The sequence below is a fragment of the Nyctibius grandis genome, chromosome 4 (genome assembly GCF_013368605.1).
Source record: "Nyctibius grandis isolate bNycGra1 chromosome 4, bNycGra1.pri, whole genome shotgun sequence".
NCBI lineage: Eukaryota > Metazoa > Chordata > Aves > Nyctibiiformes > Nyctibiidae > Nyctibius > Nyctibius grandis.
This window is the reverse complement of record NC_090661.1, coordinates 50,256,809-50,275,996: the sequence shown is the minus strand read 5'-3', so window position 1 is coordinate 50,275,996 and position 19,188 is coordinate 50,256,809. Positions and strand designations below refer to the sequence as shown.

Sequence of the window (19,188 nt, the reverse complement as noted above, 5' to 3'; positions counted from 1 at the left end):
CTGAGCACCTAAATTATATAGGGCTTTCTTCCCCTTCTCAATCTTTCTGCTGAAACATCTATCAGCAAAATCTCAGTAACCCAAAATTCCACTCCAAGTATGACACACAAGCTGAAATCAGACACTGCTGTAACAGGTGGTGCCAGGTGCTGAATCAGTGCTTTGCAGCATCTGAAATGAACACATACTAGAGAGCTGTACGGAAAAAAAAAGCCAACAAGTGCTCATACAGTTCATTTACTTTGAAGCTCCATACTACATTTTCCACGTGCAAAAGAGCAGCACATACAGGCCTTTCAGTGTAGATAGCTTCTTCTAAAGAAAAAAAACTAGTAAGTTTTCTTCAGCAGTTACAGTACAGGTTATATGCTGATCCATTTCTGTCGACAACATGCTGGCTCACTTCAGCAGTCAATAAACAACTAGAAACAAAGAGATAAAACTTGAGCTAAAACTGAACACTAATTATTACAAAACTGAAATTGGATGAACTCGTAACTTTAAGCTTCAGCTACATCTCCAGCAAGTCTGAAAGATCAGTTTTAAATTAGACAGCAAGCCTTAGCAACAGTTAGTCTGGAACGTATTATATAAAAATTACACATCCATCTGTTTTTCAGTCCCAAGTCAGAAAAGCATACTATTTCAAAATAAAATTCTTTTGAGACATCAGTTGCTCAGAATTCAAAAGTGAAAACAAAGTTACCATAGGAAGTTGGTCCCATCTGGATTAAAAAAAGACTCAAAGTAAAGAAAAAGTGTAGAACCACAAAAGCATAAACTGTTCCCCATGTCTTTGATACAAATACTTCCCAGTCCCAGAAGTGAGATAAAGACACTTCAAATATGTTTACAGATTGAAACGTCTAAGTCTTTGAATCATTATGAAGAAAACAGCTATTATTCCACAAACTGGTGAGGCACATTATGCACAATGATGCTATGCATTATTTACTGTCCTGAAGTTAATTTTGCCCTGCATTTACTTTGTGGTGTTTACCTAGAGATTTAAATAGCCTTATTAAAATATCTGAATATTGCTCCACGAGCAAGTTCTTGTTCAGTAAAGAAGGGATGCATTACTAATGCCATTTCACAGCTGAGCAATGGAAGGTTTAAGAGATTAAGGCAAGACTTCTCAAAAAGTGGACTCTGAGCCAGAGAAGCTTTTCCTGTTATTTTTGGGGATACTAAGTAGCAGTACCCTTGCTGAAGCTTACAGTACTCCGCAATCTTTTAACAGCAGTAGTGTTCAAGATGTTTTAAGCCACTCAGAGAGATCCACTTGGTAAGTATAACCGACAATGGAAACCCCTCAAAAAATGCTAGATTTTCAGAATTTTAGGTGAGGTTAATTGCAGAACCCTTCCTCTCTGTCCAGCAATTTCCTGAAGCCATTAGCTATGCGAACGCTCGCAAAGCCACCGCCGAGAGGTATAAAGCATCCCCCCGGGCTGCTCCGCTGCTCCCCGGGCAGAGCCGGCAGCTCAGCGCCGGCGCGGCAGCGCCACCTAGCGGGGGCCAGCGCCTGCACCCTTCACAGGCAGCTGCACCGGCGGCGGCGGCGGGGGGCAAATACCTACTGCGGATAAATACAACAGAAAGCACCTTCAAATCCTGTTTGTGGCGTCCAGCTTTCACAGCCTTCATAAGCTTTAATTGGATAGTTTAGATTAGTACCTAACAGGAAACTTAAGTGCGACCTTCAGTGGAGAGGACGCCCCCTATAATTCAGGATAAATCCTATTTACGCCCCAAGCGAATTTCTCTAAATTGTTAAGATTTTACTTCAATGTTTAGAACAGGCACTGCTGAGGAGAGTCCCAAAAAGACAGCTTTCTGATGAAGTGAAAATTGCTCTTAAACCTAAACTGTAACGCTGCTCCTGCACAACAAGTGGATAGCTGGATTTCTGATCTAGTCAGTTTATAGCTGAGCGTACCGAAGTTTGTAACACCAACACCGAGCTCCATCGAAACTGTTTATGTGCCATGGGTGACAGAGCAGCTTAGCAGACAAAAAAAACAAGGTCATGACAGAAGTAAGCTGATCACCAATGCAACCGTCCTGAAAGAATGTTACCAAGTCAGAAAAGACTGATATACCAAACGTCTAAAACTCACAATCACACCAGAGAAAAAATATCCGAAGGGCAGTTTGTACTCCTTCCCCCTGTGAGAATCATCTGTCTATCCATGGCATGAATTGATGGATGCTTGCCCTGCTGAATCTGTAGGCAAGCTCTAACTCCTGGAGTAAGAGGTGAATAACTCGTCTTAAATCACCTCTGACTGGCAATACCTTAACCTGAGTGCCGTAACTCTAAAGCTGTTTGTGATACCTCTATGTCCTTTAACAAGGCCCAAAATACGCACCAATACCAGATGGCACGCAGCAATAAGCAAAATTAATTTAAATTTATTTCCCCACTGTCTCTTACAGACATAGCGTCTAACTCTGTCTTTGAAAAACAGAAATATGAGCCGCTTATAAGCCAAAAGTTGTGTAACCATATTAGAACTACTTCACTAAAGGCCATGCTTATGAAGCCGAACACAGTGTTATAATGGTACAGTGATGTGTCTTCCAGATCTCCGTTGGCTTTAATTTCTCTCCTTACAACATGCTGAATATACAAAATGAGCCTGATTCACTGGTGCAATTCTGTGTCTCAGTCAAAAGCTACATGATTGTCACAGAAATTACACCCCATTAAAACAGACCAGCAACACGTACACATTAATGTTGTCACTCATTCGCTTAGTAGGGGATCCAGTGGTGTTTCCCTACTTTATCCAGAGATACTGGATTTCTTCACTGAGGCATGAATTTGTAAATTCTCTGAATTACGTGCGGTGGCAGACAGGGCACTTAGCCTTCATGAGCTAACACATAGCTTACGAAGATCTGTTTTGTGCCTAATAAGAATTTTTTTACACCAAGACGTAGGAAGACCTACAGTAGAATATAGCAGAATAAGAAAAAAATCCCTGCAGAATACAGGGAAAATCATGAGCGCAAGAGATCCTTCTAAACTTAATCAGGCAATTGGCAGTTGCAAGAAATGTTACTGGTAACAGGGGAAGATTAATTCCACTTTCTCCAATTAAATATGCTTTCCCAGTTAAGGTCATATATATATCTTCTATAAGAATGTGCAGGACGTCATTATTCCCCAGTGTTAGTAATCTGGCAACTTTTATTGCCTTCACTAGCAAAAAAAATATAAATAGTATCAGAAATATGAGCCAGAGAATTTGGCTCAAACTTTCCTTTCCCTTTTTCACCAGAAGTTCAGATTCAGGATTCCAACTCATTCCTAAATATCAGAATCTGAAGAGATTAATTGTGTATCATTAATCTCCAGCTGCTGGAAGCCTTTGACGTTAGCATCCTGAATTTATTTTAATTTTTTTGACGTTTCTAACCACAGCAGCTGTAGAGCAAAGCTTGAAAACATTATGAATCATTCAACAGGGCCAAAAAGCAAGTAGAGATGACACCACAATTACATTTTTAAAATATCATTAATTTTAAGCTATGGTCATGCATTTTTTGCAGCTTGTCTGATCAAAAGCCAGTTTGAGCATTCCATACAGAATCTGAACACTGCCCCACTCCCCCCACCCCTGCAAAAAAACCCAACTCTTAAGTGTGTCTATACTCCAACGAATGCAAAACCAAAAGCATACATACCAGCTTCAGTTATGCTTGGAATGCATACATTATGAACACATTATCTACTGCAATAATCTGAAACAGAAGCTTTGCACCTGTGGCATGGCCCACAGCATGGATTAGCACCCATTACTATATTCCACTACCAAGTTACTCTTTCAGCTTTTGCTGTTCAGGAGGTAGTTATGATTCTAATCCCAGCTATCATTTGCAGAGGCACTGGAGTTCTGCATGGGCACACCGCTATCAACCTCAAGAAATTTGCCACTTCAAAGTCATTAAGACCAATATTTACTGAGAAATAGGCATTATACCACTATCTGACTATAAACAATCACGGATTACTGAAGGCCGCCATCATCCTCAGGTTTACGGTATTTAAATCCTCTTTCAGACAGTTTATACCCTACCTGTGACTACTTTCAGCCCCTCCATTCCCCAGGCCCCAACCACACCTAGTGTTTCACTAAGACATTTAGTGGTTTAATCTCTTGCTTTTAAGGACAGCTTAGCAATAGCGGTGTGTGAAAATACCCCAAAATACTGATGCATTTCAGTGGGGAAATCATCCCTGTAGCCAACAACAAACTTAATTTTTACTTAAATCACACTTACAGTATCGAAGGAAACTGTATGATAGGAACAAATACAGAAAATAGTTATCAGAGCCCAAATTTCTTTCATTCAATATACCTATTTCCCTGCTTCCACTGCTATGATTAATTTCTATGTCATCCTAAGGGTTTGTGAATTGGAGAAGTTCTACTCAATGAACTACAGAAAGTTCACTTTGTAGCCAGCCGAAATTACGGCGAGCCTCTCTTCCCGTGTCTTTTTATAACAGACTTATAAAAAGACCATGCCTCTTTGCTGCATGCTCTCAGTTGAACTAGCTAACCTGTTTTCAGCCTCTGATTTACTGCTACCTCTTGGATCCCTTGAAAAAACTAATAGCAATTAAAAAACTTTAAGTTAAGGACAGAAATCATGAGCAGGCTGTGCTTCCTGATTTGACACTCACACCTTGGATCTCATACATCACTATTTATTTTGATGTATTTGTCCAACTTTAGGTGCACATGGCTCTACAGCATTAGAATTTTTACCTGTCAAGGAGAATCATCTGGAACAGACTAACCCACTGAGAATATATTAATATACCGAGAATCATACTGTGCAAGATCAACTGTTCACTGCCATCAATATCTGTCCTCAGCAATGGCTTGCACAAAACGCCAAAGGAACAAAGTATCAGAAACAGAGCTTCTCTTGGTCATTTCCAGCTTTGTGTGATCAGAGAAGTGTGTACTGTTTATGGTGAAGACCAGATCCAGGTCATCACGTTTAATCACCAACAACAGACCTGCTCTTTACAACCTTCTTCATACTTTGTCACAAAAACTCATGGGAAAAAGAAGTTTCCATTAACTTTCCCTCCACACTGGAGTCTCTCCTATAAGTGTTTTTTACAGTGATCTCCCCACACGTTGTTCCAGCTCTTGCAATCATTCCTCAACCACATTCTCTTCCCAAACACTTTTATTATTGCTCTCATTTTCCTCTCTGTTTCCTTTATTCATCTCCCTGTTCAATTACTGATTTCTCTTTTGTCCTTGAGCCTTCTATTTCTCTCCCATGAGACTTTTTTGGTTGAAAAGTATGTAAAATTGTCTCTCAAGCATATGAGCAGCACGCAGTGAAAATGAAGTCACTTAGCCCTGTATTAGATTATATGAATTCATGAACGTCAAATTCAGTATAAACTCAACCACAGTTCACTCACACGCTACACGCATGACTCTCGCATTGCAGCTTACACCTGTAACTACAGTTAAACCATAAACAGGAACAGCTAAACCATTAGAGAAAACAGCCTTTTCACCAAAGCAAATACATTTAAAATAAAATAGGTTTTATATTCTTCCATTATTCTCTCAGTAGACATCTGATCACTAAACCATTTCGCCGCAGGACAGGAGTCCAGCTTTCCTTCAAGTCTCAGATGTTTGATCAGAGAAATGCCTTTTTAATGGCTTTTAGTAAACTGAACATTGATTTTCACAGCCAAAACAAAGATAAAAAGCACAATGTTCTGTCTGATTTTACTCCCCTGCTCCCTACCACACGCTTTTACCTCCAGAATCATGTCTGAAAACTGTAAGTAGGCTGGCTTGTTACTGCATTAGGGGCCTAACATGAGAGAGGAAGACAATGAAAGTGATGGCAGGAAAAACTTTGTGCGAATCACTGTGACAGTATCATCTGGTGGCAAGGTAAAACCGGTGCAGGTTTTGCTGGAAGCAATGAAATACGGCTGTATATCTAGCCAGCAACCAATGACTTTCATCTTGCCTTCTTCAAAGTCCACTCTGCCTGATGGGCACACAACTACTGACACCACCTCCCTCATGGCAGCTACAAAATCAAGGCACAACAACAGTCTAATCCTGCAATGCGGAAGTCCTCCTCCAAACTCTTCCGAATATCCCTTGGCAAAACTTGTGCTGCTATTCCATTCCTGAGGAGCAGAGCTCAACTCATACACCTCAGTGCCAACCTTCTACTATTCCCATTTTTTGCGGTCTGAGTTAGTTCTCTGATGAGAGGCTTCAAACAATCTTGGGTGGGCTGACATCTATCCTGAATACTGACCTCTTACTCTTTCAAGTCTTAGGTTCTTTTAGATGTACATTATTTCTACATACGTGTTTCTAAATACATATAGCTGATCAGTTTTTACCATTTCCTATTCCCAAATAAGCTCAGAAAAAAGACTCCCCCAAGCATGTTTATTATTTCCAAATGTTTGTTGACTCATTTTTCTGAATAAATTACACCCTGCATGAGTGCTAAGATTGTTTATTTACAATTGATAGTTTAAACCTTGTGATTGTTTTCTGTTTTTCCACCTGAATGACTCAAATTTTCTAAGCAAAGCATTATGAATAGTAAATAACCATACTTACCAGCTAACTCTGAAAAAGTCCCAGAAATAACAGTGTTGCCAAAATGTAAACACAAATTAGATACCCAAGAGTTCACAGAAGGGTAGGAGACAGTCAATATAGCAAAATACAACGCTCTCAGAGATGCACTCTTATTTGTCTGGCTTTGCATTCCCCCCACAATTACAGCTCTGGGGATGCTTCCCAGTTAATACCCAACCCTATTCCCATAACGAATATCCTACATTCATCTTTGCCTGCTCACCTGATCACTGACCAGAGCTCTTGCTTTGGTCCTGGGCCTGCAGTCAGCACAGAAAGTTTCAAGAACAGGACTCACAAGCTGGAAAGGAAAACATCACATCCAGGTTCCACTTACCCCTGAACCCATCTCCATGCTGTGCTAGTTATCTTGTCCTATTTTACCTTGAAGGCTTTCAGTCCCTTTGAGCTTTTCTTACTTTAAAGTAATTCAGGTTACTCTAGAAATTGCCATTAATATAATTGACACCACTACATCCGTAAGTGCAAGTAAAGTGCAATGTATATGAAATTTTTAGGTTGCAGACAGCATTAGTTTCAATTTCCTTCTGCATATGTGCTGCAACTCATGAAACACGTCTCAGGAAATCATGCCAAAGACACTCTAATATACCTAAATTCACAGGAATGTGCAGCAGTACAGAAAGGGAATAGACTATCTTTTGCAATTTCCAATTACAGACCCTTGACCGTCAGACTATGTTTCTTCTAAATAAAACTATTTTCCTCATTTAGTCCAGCTTCTTAAATTTAGAGGCTACAATAGAATTCTACTGATTTTACACAGCATTACTTCAATAATTAAAAAGTTTTTTAAATTATAAATACTACATTTTCACCAGACTTGTACGCAGATCAACCTGATATCACTACACTTTACCTCTAGAGTAGGCTGACATTTGTTATGCTCTAACACACTGCAAACTCATTTGTGTTTGCTATTCATTGCCATCTAAAGACAGGACCTTGAGCACAGAGACAACTAGATAACATTCTTAGTGCAAGCACACCAACTGTCCTTGCTGGAGGGTTTCCATACTAGGCAGAGAGCTGAGGCTCTTAGCACAATTCAGAGACATAAGAAATCTATACAAGCAAGTAACTCATGCCCCTGGGACTGTAACATTACAGCTCTGGTAAGCTTGTAATACTCAGGTTTCATTAAATCTTACAGGAAATCTCACTGAAGATAACTGGAGCTCTTCCCTTTAGAAAATGAGCAGTAAAAAAAGGCAAGGGATAGCAGTAACTCAATAGCAGAGATAAAACCAGAACCTATACAAAAGGCAGAATGATTCCAGGACCGTGAACAAACAAGAGTATTTTTCTCTATGCCACTGTAAGAGTATGTAGAAAGTAAGAGCATCTGGTTCATTAAGCCATCTGGTTAAAGACTACTCAGTGTAACAGAAATAACAAGCAACAAGGAAAGCACAAAGCAATAAAGCAAACAGACACACAAATGTAAATGGGTAGGTAATAAGGTAGACAAAGACCAGAACTCTTCAGCCACTGATTGATGGGCTGTTAAAAGGAACAACTAAGGCATCATAGTCTGGGGCGGTGAGCAGGGAATAGAGGGGAAATGAAGATTTTCGTGAGTATGGTGGGATATTTGAGGGGGTCTGTGGGAGTGCACCAAAACCATGGAATAATAGAAAAAACTGTGAGGTTATGTAAAAATTATGGGATCTTTATGGGAAGGGACAAAGGCAAGAAAAGCGAGGGATAAGGACGGATAGCAAAGAAACAAACACAGGACACTTGTCTGAGCCCCACACCTGCTCAACACAGTGTATCCTATCTTCTTATTAAATCCTATTATTGACTTTGCCTTTGTAATCTCGCTCCATCCTATGCAAGCACTACAAGCTCCAATTGCCAGCAGCTGGAGAACAGACCATAGGTCACCAGGCCTGTAGATTCAGGTGCCAACAAGAGAGAGACCAGAATACAACAGAGAACTGGGTTCCAGCAACTGGGGAAGAGATCGTGCACCACTGGGAGTGGGATGCGTGCTGCTGCGGTCTAACTGCCAGCAATCGGAGATGGGGCTGTGGCTCACATGGCCCATAGATGTAAGCACCAGCAGCTGGAGAACCCAGACTGTATTTCCCTAGGCAATTTAACTGCATGCACGTGTGTGTGCATGCATGTGTACACACACACATACTTTGCCAGCAAACCTTAAGCTGGAGTAGACAGGAAGTAGAAGACATATCTGGAAAGACTCCAGGTCTGAGTCAATAACCAGGTAAGGAACATAGGGTCCATATGCAGCTATTCGATCACCAGCTGGTGACCTAATATTTGAGGGATACAAGAGCAAGGGATGCATGTGAGAACACTGTGTCTATCTGTGTTGCCACTGAACACCAAGTCAGACCACCTGGTAAGTAGAAGAGGCCCTGCATACTGGGTAGGGGCCAAAGGTCTAGGCATGGATATAAGTCAGAGCCCACACTGAATTGAGAGACATCTGTGAATGCAGATGTACTTGGGAAGCAAGAGAGCAAGGGCTCATGTTTTCACTGATAAACTTCAACCCTTACCAGCTGAAGAGGAGAAACAGGACTGGGACATCTGCATTGCTGTTTATGCAAATACTGGTAGTTCACAATGTTGGCTAATTAACCTCTACAATTTGTTACTGGTCTAGACTGGCTGACAGTTGTTAGAGCTATATCCTTCTTGTTCCTCTTGACTGGAGTTCTCACAAAAGCCATGCCAACCACTTATTTTCTAACATCAAACGGAAGAATGTTCCTTCCTCTCTCCATCACTGCTTCCCTCGCCCTCATTCCCTGTGACTGGGCACTTGATTATCACAGATCAGGTGATATTCAGCTTTGTAATTTTCACCTTTGCTCCCTCAGGTTGCTTAATTAACATTTGTATTGTGTCTCTTACTTTGCATATGGGCCTTGCTAGAATCATAACCCTCCTACACCTATGAACTCCACAGATTTAGGACAATTATTCTCCTTGTAATTGTTTCCTCAGAAGTAAGTGTCCAGAAACTTTAAAAACATGTAATAAAACAAAGAAAATAAAAGAAAAAAAACCCACACGCTTTGAGAAACTAAAACTAAGGGTACCTAAAACAAAAGGATAAAATTTCAGCCCTTACTATTTGTGCACTCACTTGGAGCAGTAACCTACTTCCCAGTCTAAATCAAGAGGCTCTTCGAGGGTGCATAAAAGACCACCGCATTTTCGCACAGAATAGAGAGGAGGAACACAGCAGAAATAGCTAAGCTTCCATCCAAAGCTTCATAGAAGAAAATGCAAAACTGATTAAGAAAAGTAATGGGAATTTTATGGCTGGTGCACACATAAATGGAAAGGCAGCAATAAATTTACCACACTGTCAGAGTACAGCATATACTAAATTAATTGGAAATAACCCAGTCTGCAACAGTATCTGATTTTTTTATTTGGAAGGTGATTAATGAGTCCAGAAAAAAAATCTCCCTCCCCCACTACATTTTTCCTCTTGTTCCTCCATTTCACTTAACCCTGCATACACAGCTTTGGATGTAGGATAAATTTGGTTAGAAGCAACCTCCGGAGGTCAACTAGTCCAACCCCTGCTCCCAGGAGGGCTGATTAGGTCAGGCTGAGGAGGGATTTGTTCACTCAAGTCTTGAACACCTCCACAGCTGGAAACACCACAGGGGCTCTGGGCTGCCCGCCCCAGCACCCAGCACCCTCCAGCTAGAGGACCACGGGCACTGCTGCAGAGCAGCGGTACCTCCGCACCCGCGGCCAGCCCCAGCGCCTCCGATGCCCCCACACCTGTACCGCCACGCCACGCACCTCCCTGAGGCCCCAGGCCCCGACAGGCCGGCACCACCGGCCTTTCGCGCTGGGGCACAGCCTCCCTGTCGCGTCGCGTCGCCTCCCGTCCCGCCCCACGCGCGTGAGCGCCGCCGCTGCCGCACGCGGCAGTCGCGAACCACCCCCCGCGCGGGGCGGGGCCTCCCGGCAGCGGCCCGGCCCCGCGCGGGCTCACCCTCCTCTCGACCGCCCCACCGCGGGGCCAGGCGGCCTGGCCCGGCTCCGCCCCGGGGAGCGGCGTTCACAAGCAGGCGGGCTGTGCCGCTGCGCTGCTCAGCAAGACAGAGGCTAAACTTCAGCCAGATCCGAGCGCGCGGATCCGCTGTACTGAAACCCCCTTAGGGGGTCTACTGAGACAGCAGCGGTCCCGCAGCACAGCGCGGCTCGGCCTTGTCTCAGCTGATGGGGCTGTTACAGCTGTAGCATAGCTAGAAAAAAACTGACCAGTATTTGGCATTCCCCTAATTAGAATCAGAGCTACTTTCTGTGCAAGGCGCTTACATGCCACTCGGCAGCCTCCTCGCTGAAGCAGCACAGGCGCTCCCCTGCCTGCAGGCCCGGTCCCAGCGGGCAGAAAGCCCCTCAGCCAGCCCCGGGGTGTGGGGGAGGAACTGTGTGTTCCACAGACCCTGCTGTGCTCTCCCATGGGAAAAAACACGGCCACTGGGGGCTGCCCTTGCCCTGCAGAGACCACAACTGTAGAGCTGTAAGGATGAGATGGCTTAATGCTATTTAGACAATGTGTGACAAATCCATTTTATAATTCAGCACTGCATTGTGTAATAGCACAGTCCTGTGACACACTAACATTTACTACCCGGAAACGTTTCACTCCATCACAGGTTGCGACGCTGGTTCCCCTTCCTCGTTGTTGCTTTTTAACTGACCTACGGAAAGGGTGATTCCTACAAGAAATAAAGGGGTTTGTCCCACCATCCTCAGTCCCTTCCCGGAGCTAACACCTTTCTGAAGAGAAAGCTCAGCTAATTACGTCCTTTGTGACTTCCATGTGCTTCATCTGTGCTGGTTTAGACAAGTGTTTAATTTACTGCTGCTTTCCACGTACCTAACCAAGAAAGCATGCTCAGCTGCCTGGAATTCTGTTGTCTGAAATAGGGCTCCCTGTTGCTTTTAGAAGCAAATTAAAGCCATAAACCCTATAGTTTCCCACAGAGGGAAAAGAAGGTTGATATAGAAACCTATTGACAGAGGACAAAAATATTATAAGAAAAGAAAAATAAGACTTAGTAAATTAAGCTTAACCTTTACCTTCCCTTTCCAGGCGCCCCGTAAAAGGCTGGAGCTATGGCCCTGCTGTATGTCCCGGCCCTTGTACCCACCCCAGCGGGCCGAAAGGAAATGCCTCCCCGAGACGAAGGGTTGCTAGTCGCAGTCAGCGACTGTTTCCCCCTCCTCGCCTCTCTGCTACCCCTGCCCGCCCCTCACGACACCGTTACGGCACGGGAAAGCCGCAGTGACGCTACCCGTCGGCGCTGCCCGGCCCTCGCCGCCCACAGACGCCCCCACCAGCCCTCCTGCCCCCGCCCTTCCCACCACTACAAACGGCCACCGCAAGGCCGCCTCCCCGCTCCCCAGCCGGGCCTCTAGGCTTCCAATAGAAAGGACGGCGCTGCGGCCGAGCGCGGAGCTGCGGGCGGCTGCCAGCCGTGGCGCGTCACGGCCGGGCTGGGGACAGCCCCACCGCTCGCCGCTCCCCGCGCAGTTTGCTGGGGGGCTGAGGGTGGCGCAGTCCCCACCCCGCCACGGGTCCCTGCTATCCCGTGGTCACCAGCACGCCACGGCACTCGCAAGGCATTGTGGGCGTTGTAGGACCGGCCGCGCCAGCCAATCGGCGCCGCCATTTGGGAAGGGCGCGGTCGCGTGGCCGGCGCTCGCTGAGGCACGTGCTTTCCTTTTGCGATGCCATTGGCCAACAAGAGGGCGTGACCGTCTAGCCGTACCTCCCCTGGGCCAATCGGAGCGGGCCATGTAGAGCTAGCCGTTCCCCGGGGGGTGCGTGTGCTGCAGCCGGCAATTGGTAGTTGGTCGTCAGCGCGGCCAGCGGATTGGTGGTGGTGGGCGGGGCGGGGAAGCCGGACGCGGAGCCCCTCGGTGGTGGTGGCGGCGGCGGCCCGTCAGGAGCCCGACGGGATGGGGCGGCGGGCGCGCCTCGGGCTAATGCTGTGCCTCGCGGCGCTCTGGGCCGGAGGGCTGGCCGCGGCTGGTTAGTACAGGGGCTCCGCGCACCGCTGGGCCTGAGCTCTGCGGTGGCCTCGCCCCCCGTGGCCTGCTGCGGGGGAGGGAGGCGTGCTGTGACCACCGTGGGGTGCGGGCGCCCGCAGCAGGAGCAGCGGGGGAGGGGTCCTGTGGCCTGGCTGGGGCATTGGGGTGCGTGGGGGCAGCTCCGTCCTCGCAGGAGCGCCGAGGAGGCTGAGCGGAGAGGAGCTGTGCTCCTGTCAGCTGCGCGGCCGCGCGTAGTGGGGGTGGCGGAGCCGGGGGACGGCGGGCCCGTTGCTCTCCCTGTGCCTGCTGGCTGTGCCTCGCCGGGGGCTGTTCAGTAGGCCTGATGGGGTGAAGACATTGTTTAGTCTGGCTCCTGCCTTTAAAAAGCTCGTTAGGAGCCTACTTTGTAATGCTTGCTATGCTCAAAACCTAAATGAGACATTTTTTTCCCCCCTAGTATGCATTTTCTCGCTGAGCAGCTGATAACGCTGATGTTAGCGTTATCAGAACAATTTTTCTCATGCAAATATATATAGAACGCTTCTGGAGCCTGAGTTATGTCTTATAATACTTTTTTTTTCTGCTGCTTTTGTTGTTACGTGCCTTGGGTTTTGTGTGCTTCTCATACGTTGTCATCTACTTCCTTTCCTGGGGTTTCTACCTCCCCCATTCTTTTTTTCACCTTGGGTGGGTGGGGGGAATGTGCAGTGCAGTTATTTATGGTGTGTTTCTAAAGCCAGAAAGCACTCCTTTAATAGACAGCCTTATCCAGTGCTGCTGGGGATGTGCTTTTAGGCTGTCAATGATATTTCAGGAAAGTAACTTAACCTTTTCTCTAGAGGTAAATTCTGTGGTTTGGGGTTCGTATTCATGTATGTAGTAGGAAGTTGAAATTTAAAGTTATGTTACTGGAGTTCAGATTAAATATCAAGCACAGTTACATGAACTTTGTAGGTAATGTTATGAGACAGCAGGGCGCTTCCCAAGGTGTAGAAAAGACATATACAAGTTCTGTGAAGCCAGAGAGATGTACCCAGACTTTGAATGATGCCTTCTCACAAACAGCATACGTAAAGAAAAAAGCGAAGGTGAGATGAGACCGTTCGTGTCAGATGAACCATCTGTTGTGCATGTGGAAGTTAGGTGACAAAATTAAGGGCTGTTTAGGTGTGCATCTATGGCTGTGCTAGCATGCAGCTCTTCTGTCTTGACTGTTTTCCACTATCACAAAGTTGCGTTTGTGGCTGTGAAGTTCTGATAGCTTAATTCAGCCTTTAAAAACCATGTTTAGAGTCAATTGAGCTAATACAATTAGTAGGCCTAATAAAGCACGTGCTACAGTACATGAAGGATTAAGAGCTGTTGCCAAACTTAAATCGCTACTGTGAGATAAAATTGTTCATTAATATCCAGAGTTAAATAGGAGAGGGTGTTCGGAGTCCAGCTTTTGGCAGCAGATTGTAACAGGAAGACCTTGCTCCAATTTTTGTCAAGAATCATTCTGAAAGAAAATAAGTCATAAACACTTCATCGATGTTTTGTTTTCCTGCAGTAACAGTACCGCCTTCTCTAGTAGAGTCTAGTACAAGCCTAGAGCCTGTGTGTTAAATGCTTCCTTGAATAGTTGTTCATTCCTAGTATCTGGTCTGCAAGCAGTCATCTGGAATGTGAGTACGTTGAAGGGAGGGGTTTTAAAAAAGATGAGTAAAAATGGTTCAAGTATTACATTTCCTGACTCCAGAAGATATTCTTAATGAGGATTTTTTTTTAGTAGTGAGTCTTTTAATTATAGCTTTAAACTCTAACTCTGCAGTCATAAAGTTTGCTTATATCAATTTATTGAAAACTTGAGGTGTATGCAAGAAAACTCAGACCTAAAGAAACAGGCACTATTTTTTTAAAGATATAATATTAATACAGATTATGAAGAAGCTGAACATTGGGGGCTGGGGAAAGAATATTAAGGAGTCCATGGGGAATTGGCAAAAGCAGCTAAAAAAATGGTAATTGTGTGTGTTCCAGCTGAAGGTGGCTATCCTGCTTATCACAGCAGCAGCGGTCTTCGGCTTCTTCTGTTGATCATTCATTAAGAACATTGAAAAAAATCTTCTCTTATTTTTTTCTGATTGTCAATATTATTTAATTCTTGGGGGTTTTCCCCCTTGTTAGCAGACTAAGAGGTAGAGGAAGTGATACTTCCTTTGACTATCCTGCATCTTCCATGGCTAACTTCAGTGATAGGCAGAGATTTTCATACTGTCTCATTAACTGGTAGGACAAATGAGCACAGTTATATACTTGTAGGAAACTTCAGGACCTATTATCTTAAAAGACAGAGCTCAGTGGCTTTCCCTGACCCTTCTGATTTTGCTTACCTAACTGAAAAACATTCCCTAAACTTGTTGCCTGATAGGGAATCTCAGTTCCTACTGAGGAACTGCTGAAGGGTAATTTTTGTAAATAGTTAGCCAGCAATTGCAAGGCGGCTGGAAAAAAAGATTTGTATTCACAGTGAAGGGTGACATATATCTTAATCTTGTAGTTGCATTAAAATCAATATGCTGCACAGATTGTAGCTGGGAACAATATACTTGCTGCCAAGGATACTTTGAAATTAGACTTGCTGAATAGATGCCACTTAAGGATTTCCCTAACTGACTGCATGTTTTAGAGGTTCATGTAATAAGAATATCATCTATGCTATGGAGTCTGTTTCTGTGCTGAATTTAACAATTGATGAGAGGCAATCTGAGGTAGTTTTTTTCTTAAGATTTCCTTTTTTTCCTGCAAGAATAGGATAAACAGGGTTTGCATTCTCTTTCAAAGTCTAGTCACTTGCACAAAAAGAACATTGAAAGAAATAACTAAAAATACCACAGAAAATCTCTGATGGATGCTCTTAAGCAGTCATTGCCAAACCTTTTTTGTTCATGTGCCCCCTCAGTAAAAAAATTCTTGAGCGTGCATCTTCAATGTTTGACTTATAAAATTACAAATACGTTGTACTGTACTAACATATTATGTACATCATAAAACATGCACAAAAACAGAAATGAAAAAAGAATGAGGTAAAGGTGAAATAAACACTGTATTAAGAAAAGTTTTCTTTATTAACGGTACAAAAAGTATTTTCTTCCTGCACCCCCGGGGGGTTGGCTAGCGCACCCCTGGGGTATACACACCGCACTTTGGAGATCACTGCTGTAGAGCGTGCAAACTCTTACTAGTTGCTTTGTTGTGAGAGTGTTTGAATCTTGAACAGCTTGCTAAAAACTGGAAGGAAACTGACTACAGTGATCAGTTAGGGCATTCATTAGAGCTTTGGGAGATTGCCAGCTGCTTGCACTTACTGAATTTTTGGCTATTTCGCAAAGGTGAGCGACCATTCTAACGTTGAACCTAATAGTATTTCTCGTCTGGTAGTGGCAGACCTTTAGCTTTGTAGGCTGTCAGTTGATTTTCTTCTAATACAGCAAAAGTTTGGAACTGTTGGGCTCCCTCAAGCTGATGACATTCTTGTTGCTGAATCACACTGCATAGCTCTTCTTGTTTCTGCCCCTCTCTCCATAGTGCTCTCTTGAAAATGGTAATTCTCACAAAATGGTAGGATCTTTATCCAGCATATGGTAGGATCTTTTCATCTAGCATAGGCTGCCAGAGTACTTTTGCTATATTTAAATAGACTGATTGAACACTGGTCTCTCTAATTAAGGAAAAATGAATACATTTTAAATCTCATTTTAATTATACATGAAGTTGGTGGATGGTTGAAACAAGTGTTTAGCTGTACGAAGTTCTCTAGAGTCCTAGATGGGCATGAGAGCACCCAGCAGTGTCTACAGCTCACCACTGTTTGTAAGTGAAGCATTCTGCACGATATTGTCAGCTGCCCGTTTAAGCCACAAGTATTTTTGCCTACTTTTTCCTTTTAATATATAATGGCATCTCCCTAATTTGTTTAACAAATGGCAGGGTTAATTTCCAATTGGCCTTTTCAGAAGGGGTTTATAGAATTAGGCAGCCTTGGTAACAGACCCAGTCAGTTACTTTTTTTAATTTAACTGTGGGAAAACAAACTAAACTATCAGCTTTAATCTCTGAAGCAGGTGCACAAACATAACATCTGTGACTTTGTTCAGTGGTTGAGCCTTGACTAATAAGCTGTTCTTAGGTCAAACTGTGACCTTTCATAGATCTTTCGTTAACACTTTCAGAATAGTTTTCTTAGCGCTTTCTTAGAAGTAGACAGTAGAAGTAGCATGAGTAGCGGGTGCATATTAGTCAGCAGTTCTGTGAAATAACAAGGCTGTAAGTGATCCCTCCTCTAGTCACATTATCGGTCATCACTGCAACCTCATCTGCCTAACTTAGAAGGAAGTCCCAGAGCTAAGAACAGTTAAACTAATATTTTGGTTTTGCTTTAGTGCTATTTTGGAACCACTGTTTTGAAAACAATTATTCAAGTACAACTGCTTAATAACAAAGCTGGTTCCTTCAGAGAGAATTTAAATGATGCAATAGAAATGAAATAGGTTTATTGACTTTCAAGGAAGAAGAGCAAACATTTAATGAGCTCTGTGTTATGTTGCTCAGCTGTCTCTTGCCTTTCAATTTAGTAAAACTTTTGCATTTGAAGTTACAATAAAATTCTTCTTTGATATATCTGCGTAGATAGACCTTGTGTGGTCTTTTGTTGTAAAGTCAACCTTCCACAAACTGAAATCAGCTGGTAAAGCTTTGCCAAAAGGATAGAATGGTCTAGTGCGGTCAGGCGTATAGGCTGATGTTAAGCAGACAGAAGCAAACACCTTAGCTGGTATAGCTGTTAAAAATAACATGATGTTTGTTACTGCAGTAACAGGTACTGTGTAAGTGCTTTGTATATATTAATAGCAGCATACAAGTTACTGGGTAGGTTAACCCTGTCTTAGTTTTTTTTCCACTCCAGAAGCCTGTCTGAATCTCTTGACAAGCTCTGGAGTTTGAAGTTGTAGGTGTGACATTTGGTTTTAGATCAAAATTATTTAGGATAGTAAAATGTAATTTGTGGGAAATGTGTGGGAAAACTTCAAATTTGTCTCATAGTTTCATAGTTCAAAATATAAAGGACCAGCAAGTATCCCAAATGCATACATACTTTAACTGTTACGTGGTGATCTGAAGTGTTGAAGTTAAGTGGTGGAACTTCTTATGACTTACCACAACCAGCCTTATCTGTTAGATTCCTCAAGCACTGTGGTCTCTGCCAAAAATGCAGCTAGCCTTGTTTTTTCTTACGCCTCTCTTGGTGTTTTTTTGCAGGTTGGTGTTTGTTCTTATGCTGTCTCGGTTGCTACTTGCAGGGTCTGTTTTATCTGGAGTGCTCTTTGCTGCCTCCGCTAGTTTTTCTGAAGGGCTCTACACGCTTTTTCATTTTTGGACCTGTAGGGTACAGCTGCTTACCCACACCGACTGTTCTAGATGCTTTTTAATCCTGTGTCTGTTGGCAGTCAAACTTCTTGAGCTTTATATCCCTTCAGTATGCTCAACAGACTATTATGTATTTGTTTCAGTTGTACTGTCAGACTTCTTGTCACCTTAGTTGCAGCTTCATTTATAAGTCTTAGCATTTTTTCTTGGTTTTTATTATGCTGTTGCAGCTTAAAGTTGATCCTCATCTTTTTACTTACTTGTTCTAATCAAAGGTTATGCTTGAAATAACAATGCGGAAATCGCTTTCTGGAATCTGGCTAGCAAGATTATCTCTTTCATTGCAAATACCCACAGTTGCTCTGTTGTAGTAATAGTCTTCAAAACATGAACTGATAGAGCATTATGTTTGTAGTTTGTCACTTCAGAGATGATTTATCTCTGGTAAGACACTTTACTTGCATGAGGATGAAAAGTATGCAAGTTTTGTTTGCTGCCAAATGCTTATAGAAAGTCCGCAGAGTTCTGTAAACTTCTGCAGAATTTTGTTGACGTTCAGTATTTGTGCAGGTATTCTTTAATAGCTAACCATAACATACTAAATGGTGTATCTCATGTACAGGGCACTAACTTCTATCAGTTCAGGTACCTTTTCTAGTTGTAGTGCAGATCTCCAGCATGTCCATGCCTTACCACTGCTATAGGGCATTACACACCCCAGAATCTGAGAAGGGAGGGATTTCTAAATGTAGTAGAAGTTAGTGGCAGCTTTGCTTAGTCATCTGTTTATACTTTCAGCTTTTATTACGGTTTCAGTGAGTTGTGTACCAGAGAGAGGGAGGCCTGTAGCATCTTCTTTCAAAGGTGGGGGGTTTTTGTTTACCTAAATGAGGTGATAACTGGGAACAGTCACATTTCGGCTGTGATAATTTTAGAGACTTTCAGTCAAGGTGATAGTGAAAACCAAGTCGTTTGAAGCACAGCGAGTAGCCCATTTAAGTTACAGGAACAAAGAAAATACAAGACGAAATTCTATAGAACAATGGTAAAA

The 19,188-nt window shown here is 43.3% G+C and overlaps 1 protein-coding gene across 4 annotated transcripts in view; it reads left to right on the top strand.

Moving 5' to 3' along the window:
* Positions 1-12,599: 12,599 nt before the first annotated feature.
* Positions 12,600-19,188, top strand: part of SEL1L (SEL1L adaptor subunit of SYVN1 ubiquitin ligase) — a 37,038-nt gene continuing 30,449 nt past the window's right edge. For all 4 annotated transcript variants that reach the window (XM_068399067.1, XM_068399066.1, XM_068399065.1 and 1 more), the window contains exon 1: positions 12,600-12,729. In XM_068399067.1, the coding sequence (XP_068255168.1) occupies positions 12,657-12,729 (73 nt within the window). In that variant the 5' untranslated portion in view covers positions 12,600-12,656. The remainder of the gene's footprint in view (positions 12,730-19,188) is intronic.